Source organism: Perca fluviatilis, chromosome 19 (genome assembly GCF_010015445.1).
Source record: "Perca fluviatilis chromosome 19, GENO_Pfluv_1.0, whole genome shotgun sequence".
Lineage (NCBI taxonomy): Eukaryota > Metazoa > Chordata > Actinopteri > Perciformes > Percidae > Perca > Perca fluviatilis.
The window spans coordinates 537,659-549,558 of NC_053130.1; the positions used below are offsets into that span (position 1 = coordinate 537,659).

The 11,900-nt window shown below is 48.6% G+C and overlaps 1 protein-coding gene across 1 annotated transcript in view; it reads right to left on the reverse strand.

Moving 5' to 3' along the window:
- Positions 1-11,900, reverse strand: part of bbs1 (Bardet-Biedl syndrome 1) — a 29,565-nt gene that overhangs the window by 16,964 nt on the left and 701 nt on the right. The window contains exons 2-4 of the mRNA XM_039784023.1: positions 10,679-11,072; positions 2,292-2,474; positions 2,003-2,134 (exon numbers count right to left, since the gene is read on the reverse strand). Coding sequence (XP_039639957.1) covers positions 2,003-2,134; positions 2,292-2,474; positions 10,679-11,053 — 690 coding nt within the window. The 5' untranslated portion in view covers positions 11,054-11,072. The remainder of the gene's footprint in view (positions 1-2,002; positions 2,135-2,291; positions 2,475-10,678; positions 11,073-11,900) is intronic.

Genomic DNA, 11,900 nt, shown 5'->3' on the forward strand with positions numbered 1-11,900 from the left:
AAATCGCCAACCATTTAGTTGGTTAAAACTCGAAAGTGATGTCATCTTCTTACAGGAGCTCTAAGTGATGTCATCTTCTTACAGGTGCTCTAAGTGATGACATCTTCTTACAGGTGCTCTAAGTGATGTCATCTTCTTACAGGTGCTCTAAGTGATGTCATCTTCTTACAGGTGCTCTAAGTGATGACATCTTCTTACAGGAGCTCTAAGTGATGACATCTTCTTACAGGAGCTCTAAGTGATGTCATCTTCTTACAGGAGCTCTAAGTGATGTCATCTTCTTACAGGTGCTCTAAGTGATGTCATCTTCTTACAGGTGCTCTAAGTGATGACATCTCTTACAGAGTCCTAAGTGATGACATCTTCTTACAGGGCTCTAAGTGATGACATCTTCTTACAGGTGCTCTAAGGATGTCATCTTCTTACAGGTGCTCTAAGTGATGTCATCTTCTTACAGGTGTTCTAAGTGATGTCATCTTCTTACAGGTGCTCTAAGTGATGTCATCTTCTACAGGAGCGCAAGTGATGACATCTTCTTACAGGTGCTCTAAGTGATGACATCTTCTTACAGGGGCTCTAAGTGATGACATCTTCTTACAGGAGCTCTAAGTGATGTCATCTTCTTACAGGTGCTCAAGTGATGACATCTTCTTACAGGTGCTCTAAGTGATGTCATCTTCTTACAGGTGCTCTAAGTGATGTCATCTCCTTACAGGTGCTCTAAGTGATGACATCTCCTTACAGGAGCTCTAAGGATGTCATCTTCTTACAGGAGCTCTAAGTGATGTCATCTTCTTACAGGGCTCAAGTGATGACATCTTCTTACAGGTGCTCTAAGTGATGACATCTTCTTACAGGAGCCTTAGGTGATGACATCTTCTTACAGGTGCTCTAAGTGATGACACTTCTTACAGGTGCTCTAAGTGATGACATCTTCTTACAGGGGTCTAAGTGATGTCATCTTCTTACAGGTGCCCTAAGTGATGTCATCTTCTTACAGGTGCTCTAAGTGATGTCATCTTCTTACAGGAGCCCTAAGTGATGACATCTTCTTACAGGTGCTCTAAGTGATGACATCTTCTTACAGGTGCTCTAAGTGAGACATCTTCTTACAGGTGCTCTAAGTGATGTCATCTTCTTACAAGGTGCTAAGTGATGACATCTTCTTACAGGTGCTCTAAGTGATGTCATCTTCTTACAGGTGCTCTAAGTGATGTCATCTTCTTACAGGTGCTAAGGATGTCATCTTCTTACAGGTGCTCTAAGTGATGTCATCTCTTCGGTGCTCTAAGTGATGTCATCTTCTTACAGGTGCTCTAAGTGATGTCATCTCTTACAGGTGCTCTAAGTGATGCGCTTTATAGGCTGACAACATTTTTGTCACATACAGCAAACATCTCCTCACCATTCACTGTAGTGTATATTGTGTGTGTTCTGTGTGTGTGTCTCTATCTGTGTGTGTGTGTGTCTCTGTGTGTGGTACTGAGAGGACCAGGAAGGCCTCTGTGGGTAATGTGTGTGTGTGTGTCTCTGTGTGTATATGTGTCTCATCTGTGTGTGTGTGTGTGTGTGTGTCGTGTGTGTGTGTGTGTGTGTGTCTTTTTGTGTGTGTGTGTGGGGCTCTGTGTGTGTGTGCTGTGTGTGTGTGTTCTATCTGTGTGTCTGTGTGTGTGTGTGTGTACCTTGAGAGGATCAGAGTGTGTGTGTGTGTGTGTGTGTGTGTGTGTGTGTGTGTGTGTGTGTGTGTACCTTGAGGCTCTGTGTGTGTGTGTGTGTGTGTGTGTGTGTGTGTGTGTGTAACCTTGGAGAGGATCAGGAAGGCCTCTGTGTGTGTGTGTGTGTGTGTGTGTGTGTGTGTGTGTGTGTGTGTGTGTGTGTGTGTGTGTGTGTGTGTACCTTTGAGAGGATCAGGAAGTGTGTGTGTGTGTGTGTGTGTGTGTGTGTGTGTGTGTGTGTGTGTGTGTGTGTGTGTGTGTGTGTGTGTGTGTGTGTGTGTGTGTACCTTGGAGAGGATCAGGAAGGCCTCTGGGTCCAGCACGTAGACGTGGCAGCTCTCCGTGCCGATCACCAGACAGCTGACCCCGTCGTCGTCTGCCGTGCTCTTCTTCAGGGTCCCGATGCAGGTGATGACGGTCTGAAACCGACCAATCAGAGAGCGAGTGAGGGGGAGGGGGAGAGGCTAGAAGGGATACATCACGGTGACGGCAGTGGTAAATTACACCCATGTGTCTGTCAGTTAAGCTTAAAGCATTTCGTTACCGTGTACGGAGAAGGAAGAGAGGCGGTCCTACCTGGCGTCTGATTGGCTGCTGCTTGTGCAGCTGCAGGAAGTCGTCCATGTCTTCGGTCTCCAGAGACAGGAAGTGGAGCGAGCGCACGGACAGCGGCACGTCGGCCTTCTTCCTAATGCTCTCCAACATCTCCTTCAGGGTCAGAGGGTCGATCTGCCCCTCCCTGGCCTGCTGCCACACGTCCTGACCAATCACAGCACAGCACAGTCTGAACACACGTCCTGACCAATCACAGCACAGTCTGAACACACGTCCTGACCAATCACAGCACAGCACAGTCTGAACACACGTCCTGACCAATCACAGCACAGCACAGTCTGAACACACGTCCTGACCAATCACAGCACAGCACAGTCTGAACACACGCCTGACAATAACACAACACAGCACAGTCTGAACACACGTCCTGCCAATCACAGCAAGCACAGTCTGAACACAGCCCTGACTAATCACAACACAGCACAGTCCGAACACACGTCCGACTAACACAGCACAGCACAGTCGAACACACGTCCTGACCAATCAAGCAAGACAGTCTGAACACACGCCTGACCAATCACAGCAAGCACAGTCTGAACACATTACCAATCACACAAGAAGCTGAACACACATCCTAAACACTGTCCTGTGTGTGTGTCTGTGTGTGTCTATTGTGTCTCTGTGTGTTCTGTGTGTGTCTCATGTGTGTCCTCTGTGTGTCCCTGGCTATGTGTGTGTCTATGTGTGTCTCTGTGTGTCCTGTGTGTCTATGTGTGTGTCCTGTGTGTTGTGCTGTGTGTGGTCCTGTGTGCATTGTGTCCTCTGTGTGTTCTGTGTGTGTGTCTGTGTGTGCCTCTCCCTGTGTGTGTCCTGTGTGTGTCTCTGTGTGCCTGTGCTGTGTGTGTGGTGTGTTGTGTGTGTGTGTGTGTGTGTGTCTGTGTGTGTGTGTGTGGTGTGTGTTGTGTGTTCCCTGTCTGTGTGTGTCCTGTGTGTCCTGTGTGTGCCTCTCTGTGTGTGTCCTGTGTGTGTCTCCTGTGTGTGGTCCTGTGTGGTCCTCTTGCTATGTGTGTGTCTGTGTGGTATGTGTGTATCTCTGTGTGTGTCCCTGTGTGTTCTGTGTGTGTCCTCCTGTGTGTGTGTCCTGTGTGTGTCTGCTCCTTGGTCATGTGTGTGTCCAGTGTGTGTTATTGTGTATCTGTGTGTGCTCTGTGTGTGTAGTATTGTGTGTCCGTGTGTGTCCTGTGTGTGTATATCTTGTGTGTCCTGTGTGTGTCCTGTGTGTGCGGTGTGTCCCTGTGTGTGTCTTGTGTGTGCTTGTGTGTACTGTGTGTGTCCTTGTGTGTTCTGTGTGTACGTGTGTTGTGTGTATCTGTGTGTTATGTGTGTTCTTGTGTGTTCGTATCTGTGTGTGTATCTGTGTGTGTCTGTGTGTGTATCCTGTGTTCTGTGTGTATCTTGTGTGTTTGTGTGTGTGTCTGTGTGTCTGTGTGTATCCTGTGTGTGTCCTGTGTGTGTCCCTGTTCCTGTGGTGTCCTGTGTGTGTCCTCTGTGTGTGTCTCTGTGTGTTCCCTGTGTTCTCTCTTGTGTATCCCTGTGTTCCTGTGCCTGTATCCTGTGTGTCCTCTGTGTGTATCCTGTCCCTCTGTGTGTTCCCTGTGTGTCTCTGTGTGTGTATCCGTGTGTGTGTATCTTGTGCAGTTCTGTCCCGTGTGTATCTGTGTGTTCTGTGTGGTGTCCCTGGCTGTGTGTCCTGTGTATATGTGTGTGTCCCTGTGTGTGTGTGTCCTGTGTGTATCCTGTGTGTGTATCCTGTGTGTCCTGTGTGTGTGTATCCTTGTGTGTTCTGTGTGTGTGTATCCTGTGTGTGTCCCTGTGTGTGTGTATCCTGTGTGTATCTCAGTGTCCCCACAGTATCCTGTGTGTTCCTGTGTGTGTCCTTGTGTGTGTGATCCTGTGTGTGTCCTGTGTGTGTGTATCTTGTGACTGTGTGTGTCTTGTGTGTGCATCCGTGTATCCTGTGTGTATTCTGTGTGTGTATCTGTGTGTGTGTCCCGTGTGTGTATCCTGCTGTATCCTGTGTGTGTCCTGTGTGTGTGTGTACTGTGTGTATCCTGTATTATCTTGTGTGTGTGTGTGCTGTGTGTGTCTGTGTGTATCCTGTGTATCCCGTATCCTGTGTGTATCCTGTGTGTGTATCCCGTATGTATCGTGTGTGTGTGTGTGTGTGTGTGTCCTGTGTGTATCGTGTATCCTCTGGTATCTCTGTGTGTGTATCCTGTGTGTGTCCTGTGTGTGTCCTATGTGTGTGTCCTGTGTCCTCCTGTGTGTGCCTGTGTGTGTGCTCTGTGTGTGTCCTGTGTGTGTATCCCTGTGTGTATCCCCTGTGTGTGTCCGTGTGTGTGTGTATCCCTTGTGTGTGCCCTTTACTGTGTGTATCCCAGTATCCTTGTGTGTGCATCCTGTCTTGTGTGCCATGTGTGCCTGTGTGTGTCTCCTGTGTGTCCTGTGTGTGTGTCTCCTGTGTGTGTCCCTGTGTGTGTGTGTCCTGTGTGTGTCCTGTGTGTGTGCTCTGTGTGTGTGTCTCTGTGTGTGTCCTGTGTGTGTGTCTCCTGTGTGTGTGTCCTGTGTGTGTGTGTCCCCTGTGTGTGTCCTGTGTGTGTGTGTCTCTGTGTGTGTGTCCTGTGTGTGTGTGTCTCCTGTGTGTGTCCCTGTGTGTGTGTTCTCTGTGTGTGTCCCTGTGTGTGTGTGTCCCTGGTCCCCTCCTGTGTGTGCATCCCCTGTGTGTCCTCTGTGTGTATCCTGTGTGTGTATCCCGTGTGTCCCTGTGTGTATCCTGTGTGTGTATCCTGTGTGTGTCCTGTGTGTATCCTGTGTATCCGTGTATCCTGTGTGTGTGTATCTGTGTGTGTCCCTGTGTGTGTCCTATGTGTGTGTCCCTGTGGTCTCCCCTTGTGTGTGTGTCCCCGTGTGTGTGTTTCTCTGTGTGTGTGTCCTCGTTGTGTGTGTCTCTGTGTCCCTCTCTGTGTGTGTGTGCATCCTGTGTGTGTCCTGTGTGTATCCTGTGTGTGTGTATCCCTGTGTGTGTCCTCTGTGTGTATCCTGTGTGTGTATCCTCTGTGTGTGTCCTGTATCCGTGTGTGTATCCTGTCTGTATCTCTGTGTGTGTCCTGTGTGTGTGTCTCTGTTCCCCTGTGTGTGTGTCCCTGTGTGTGTGTGGTTTCTGTGTGTGTCCCCTGTGTGTGTGTCTCTGTGTCTCTCGTGTGTGTCTCCTGTGTGTGTGTCCTGTGTGTGTCCTGTGTGTGTATCCTTGTGTGTATCCTGTGTGTGTCTCTGTGTGTGTTTATCCTGTGTGTATCCCTGTGTATGTCCTGTGTGTGTGTGTATCCTGTGTGTGTCCTGTGTGTATCTGTGTGTATCCCCGTGTGTATCCTGTGTGTGTATCCTGTGTGTCCCTGTGTGTCCCCATGTGTGTCCCCTGTGTGTGCTCTCCTGTGTGTCTCTGTGTGTGGTTTCTCTGTGTGTGTCCTCTGTGTGTGTGTGTCCTGTGTGTGTCTCTGTGTGTGTGTGTTTCTCTGTGTGTCCTCTGTGTGTGTGTGTCTCTGTGTGTGTTCTGTGTGTGTGTGTCCCCTGTGTGTGTCTCTGTGTGTGTGTGTCCTGTGTGTGTTCTGTGTGTGTGTGTCTCTGTGTGTGTCTCTGTGTGTGTGTTCTCTGTGTGTGTCCTGTGTGTGTGTGTCCCTGTGTCTCCCTCTGTGTGTGTATCTCTGTGTGTGTCCCTGTGTGTATCCTGTGTGTGTATCCTGTGTGTGTCTCTGTGTGTATCTCTGTGTGTGTGTCCTGTGTGTGTGTCTCTCCTGTGTGTATCCTGTGTGTGTGTCCCTGTGTGTATCCTGTGTGTGTATCCTGTGTGTGTATCCTGTGTGTGTCTCCTGTGTGTATCTGTGTGTGTGTCTCTGTGTCTCCTCTGTGTGTATCCTGTGTGTATCCGTGTGTATCTCTGTGTGTGTCTCTGTGTGTATCTCTGTGTGTATCCTGTGTGTACTCTGTGTGTGTCCTCTGTGTGTATCTGTGTTTCTCCTCTGTGTGTATCCTGTGTGTATCTCTGTGTGTGTCTCTGTGTGTATCCTGTGTACCTCTGTGTGTATCCCTGTGTGTCCTGTGTGTATCCTGTGTGTCTCTCTGTGTGTATCCTGTGTGTGTATCTCTGTGTGTGTATCTGTGTGTATCCTGTGTGCTCTCTGTGTGTATCCTGTGTGTATCTTGTGTATCCTGTGTGTATCTCTGTGTATCCTTTGTGTGTATCCTGTGTGTATCCTGTGTGTATCCCTGTGTGTGTGTGTGTCCTGTGTTCCTCCTGTGTGTATCCTGTGTGTCCTCCTGTGTATCTCTGTGTGTATCCTGTGTGTGTATCTCTGTGTGTGTCTCTGTGCTCTCTGTGTGTATCTCTGTGTATCCTCTGTGTGTCCTCTTGTGTGTATCCTGTGTGTGTGTCTTGCCCTTGTGTATCTCCTTGTGTGTACTCTGTGTGTGTCTCTCTCTGTGTGTATCCTTGTGTGTATCCTGTGTGTATCTCTGTGTGTCTCTCTCTGTGTGTAGTATCCTGTGTGTGTATCCTGTGTGTCTCCTCTGTGTGTATCTCTGTGTGTCTCTCTCTGTGTGTACTCCGTGTGTTCTCTGTGTGTATCTCTGTGTGTGTATCTCTGTGTGTATCTGTGTGTGTGTCTCTGTGTGTATCTCTGTGTGTGTATCCTGTGTGTCTCTGTGTGTCTCTCTCTGTGTGTATCCTGTGTGTCTCCTCTGTGTGTATCTCTGTGTGTGTTCTCCTGTGTGTATCCCTGTATCCTGTGTGTGTATCTCTGTGTGTGTATCCTTGTGTGTATCTCTGTGTGTGTCTCTGTGTGTATCCTCTGTGTGTGTATCCCTGTGTGTGTATCTCTGTGTGTGTCTCTCTGTGTGTGTATCCTGTGTGTATCCTGTGTGTGTATCCTGTGTGTGTATCCTGTGTGTGTGTGTGTCCTGTGTGTGTATCCTGTGTGTGTCTCCTGTGTGTGTCCTGTGTGTGTCTGTGTGTATCTCTGTGTGTGTCTCTGTGTGTGTCTCTGTGTGTCTCTGTGTGTGTTGTCTGTGTGTGTCTGTGTGTATCTCTGTGTGTGTCCTGTGTGTGTCTGTGTGTGTCTGTGTGTATCCTCTGTGTGTCTCTGTGTGTATCTCTGTGTGTCTCTGTGTGTGTCTCTGTGTGTGTCTCCTGTGTGTGTCCTTGTGTATCTCTGTGTGTCTCTGTGTGTCTCTGTGTGTCCTTGTGTGTGTCCTCTGTGTGTCCTCGTGTGTATCTCTGTGTGTATCTCTGTGTGTGTCTCTGTGTGTGTGTCTCTGTGTGTGTCTCTGTGTGTGTCTCTGTGTGTATCTCTGTGTGTATCTCTGTGTGTCTCTGTGTGTCTCTGTGTGTATCTCTGTGTGTATCTCTGTGTGTCTCTCTGTGTGTGTCTCTGTGTGTGTCTCTGTGTGTATCTCTGTGTGTATCTCTGTGTGTATCTCTGTGTGTCTGCCCGTGTGTATCTTTGTGTGTATCTCTGTGTGTCTGTCTCTGTTGTATCTGTGTGTGTGTATCTATGTGTGTCTCTGTGTGTGTGTATCTCTGTGTGTGTCTCTGTGTGTGTGTATCTCTGTGTGTGTCTCTGTGTGTGTGTATCTCTGTGTGTATTCTGTGTGTGTCTCTGTGTGTGTGTATCTCTGTGTGTATCTCTGTGTGTATCTCTGTGTGTGTCTCTGTGTGTGTGTATCTCTGTGTGTGTGTCTCTGTGTGTGTGTGTATCTCTGTGTGTGTCTCTGTGTGTATCTCCGTGTGTATCTCTGTGTGTGTATCTCTGTGTGTGTCTCTGTGTGTGTCTCTATGTGTGTGTCTCTGTGTCTCTCTCTGTGTGTGTTTCTCTGTGTGTGTCTCTGTGTGTGTGTCTCTGTGTGTGTGTTTCTCTGTGTGTGTTGTGTGTGTATCTGTGTGTGTCTCTTGTTTCTCCTTGTGTGTGTGTCTCTGTGTGTGTGTTTCTCTGTGTGTGTTCCTTGTGTGTGTGTTCTGTGTGTCTCTGTGTGTGTGTCCTCTGTGTCTCTGTGTGTGTATTTGTGTGGTATCCTGTGTGTGTTCTCTGTGTGTGTTCTGTGTGTGTGTCTCTGTGTCTCTCTCTGTGTGTGTGTCTCCTGTGTGGTATCCTCGTGTGTATCTCTGTGTCCTCCTGTGTGTGTGTGTGTCTCTCTGTGTGTGTATCTCTGTGTGTATCTCTGTGTGTGTCTCTGTGTGTGTGTATCTCTGTGTGTATCTCTGTGTATGTCTCTGTGTGTGTGTGTATCTCTGTGTGTGTCCTGTGTGTATCCTGTGTGTATCCTCGTGTGTATCTGTGTGTGTGTATCTGTGTGTGTGTTCTGTGTGTGTCTCCTATGTGTGTTTCTCTGTGTGTGTCTCTGTGTGTGTGTTTCTGTGTGTGTGTTTTCTTGTGTGTCTTTGGTTTCTGTGTGTTTTGTGTGTGTGTGTCTCTGTGTGTTCTGTGTGTGTGTGTCCTGTGTGTGTGTCTCTTGTGTGTGTGTCTCTGTGTGTGTCTCTGTGTGTGTGTGTGTCTGTTGTGTGTCCTGTGTGTGTGTGTTCCTGTGTGTGTCCTTGTGTGTGTGTCTCTGTGTCTCTCTTTTGTGTGTATCTCTGTGTGTGTCTCTGTGTGTATCTCTTGTGTGTGTCTCTGTGTGTGTCTCCTGTGTGTATCCTGTGTGTGTGTCTCTGTGTGTATCTCTTGTGTGTATCCTGTGTGTATCTCTGTGTGTGTGTTTTCTTGTGTGTGTCCTGTGTGTGTGTGTCCTGTGTCTCTCTTTGTGTGTATCCTGTGTGTATCTGTGTTTGTGTGTATCCTGTGTGTGTGTCTCTCTGTGTGTATCCTGTGTGTCTCTCTCTGTGTGTATCCTGTGTGTCCTCTCTGTGTGTATCTCTGTGTGTGTGTCCTGTGTCTCTCTTGTGTATCTCTGTGTGTACCTGTGTATCTCTGTGTGTATCCCTTGTGTGTCCTGTCTCTCTTGTGTATCTCTGTGTGTCTCTCTGTGTGTATCCTGTGTGTATCCTTGTATCTCTTGTGTGTGTGTCCCTCTGTGTGTACTCTGTGTGTATCTCTGTGTGTATCCCTGTGTGTATCCTTGTGTATCTCCTTGTGTGTATCTGTGTGTGTGTCCTCTGTGTGTATCTCTGTGTGTCTCTCTCTGTGGTATCTCTGTGTGTCCTCTCTTGTGTGTATCTCTGTGTGTGTGTCTCTGTGTCTCTCTGTGTGTATCTCTGTGTGTATCCCTGTGTGTATCTCTGTGTGTATCTCTGTGGTATCTCTGTGTGTGTGTCTCTCTGTGTGTATCTCTGTGTGTGTATCTCTGTGTGTATCTCTGTGTGTCTCTGTGTGTATCTCTGTGTGTGTGTCTCTGTGTCTCTCTCTGTGTGTATCTCTGTGTGTATCTCTGTGTGTATCTCTGTGTGTATCTCTGTGTGTATCTCTGTGTGTGTGTCTCTGTGTCTCTCTGTGTGTATCTCTGTGTGTCTCTCTCTGTGTGTATCTCTGTGTGTATCTCTGTGTGTGTCTCTCTGTGTATCTCTGTGTGTATCTCTGTGTGTACCTCTGTGTGTATCTCTGTGTGTATCTCTGTGTGTATCTCTGTGTGTATCTCTGTGTGTGTCTCTCTGTGTGTATCTCTGTGTGTATCTCTGTGTGTATCTCTGTGTGTGTGTCTCTGTGTCTCTCTGTGTGTATCTCTGTGTGTATCTCTGTGTGTATCTCTGTGTGTGTGTCTCTGTGTCTCTCTCTGTGTGTATCTCTGTGTGTATCTCTGTGTGTATCTCTGTGTGTGTATCTCTGTGTGTGTGTCTCTGTGTGTGTCTCTCTGTGTGTGTATCTCTGTGTGTGTATCTCTGTGTGTGTATCTCTGTGTGTATCTCTGTGTGTATCTCTGTGTGTGTCTCTGTGTGTATCTCTGTGTGTGTATCTCTGTGTGTGTGTCTCTGTGTGTATCTCTGTGTGTATCTCTGTGTGTGTATCTCTGTGTGTATCTCTGTGTGTGTGTCTCTGTGTGTATCTCTGTGTGTGTCTCTGTGTGTATCTCTGTGTGTGTATCTCTGTGTGTGTGTCTCTGTGTGTATCTGTGTGTGTGTGTATCTCTGTGTGTGTGTGTCTGTGTGTATCTCTGTGTGTGTGTCTCTGTGTGTGTATCTCTGTGTGTCTCTGTGTGTGTATCTCTGTGTGTGTGTCTCTGTGTGTGTCTCTCTGTGTGTATCTCTGTGTGTGTATCTCTGTGTGTGTGTCTCTGTGTGTATCTCTCTGTGTATCTCTGTGTGTGTATCTCTGTGTGTATCTCTGTGTGTGTATCTCTGTGTGTGTATCTCTGTGTGTGTGTCCCACCTGCTCCAGTGCGTTGACCTCGAGGCCCGGCAGCGTGAACTTGAAGTAGGGCCTCAGGTTCTTGTAGACGTAGACGCAGGGCCCGGACGCCACGGCCACGGCCGGGATGCGCGGCTCGTGCAGGTCCATGAAGAAGGCGGCGAGCCCGGAGGGCAGGTCCAGCAGGGCGCTCTCGCTCATCAGCGCCGTGCCGCGGTAGACCTTCAGCTTCATGGCGGCGCCGCCGGGGGGGCCCAGGTCGCCCGCCACCAGGCGCCGCTCGCCGTCTCCGCTCAGGTCGGCCAGCGCCACGCAGGACGAGAAGGTGAACAGGTTCGCCACGGGGTCGTAGTGGGCGTCCAGCCACTTACCGCCACCGTCACCGGAGGACTCCATGGTGACAGCACCAGAGGACCTGGAGACACACACACACACACACACACACACACACACACACACAAACACACACACACAGAGAGACACACACACACACAGAGACACACACACACACACACACACAGAGAGACACACACACACACACACACACACACACACACACACACACACACACAAACAGAGAGAGAACACACACACACACACAAGAGAGACACACACACACAGAGAGACACACACACACACACACACACAAAGAGAGACACACACACACACACACACACACACACACACATACACACACACAGAGAGAAACACAAACATACACACACACATATACACACACACACACACAGAGAAACACACACATACACACACACATACACACACACAGACACACACACACACACACACACACACACAGACGGAGAGAGAGAAACACAAACACACACACACAGAGCACACACACACACACACACACACACACAGAGACACACACACACACACACACACACACACAGACACACACACACACACACACACACATCACACACACACACACACACACACCAGCAACAACACAGAGATACACACACACACACACACACAGACATACACACACACACACAGAGAAACAGACACACACACACAGACACAGAGAGACAGACACACACAGACACACACACACACACAGAGGAACACACAGAGATACACACACACACACACACACAGACATACACACACAGACACAGACACAGACACACACACACAGACACAGAGAGACAGACACACACAGACACACACACACACACACAGACACAGACACACACACACACAGAGAGACAGACAC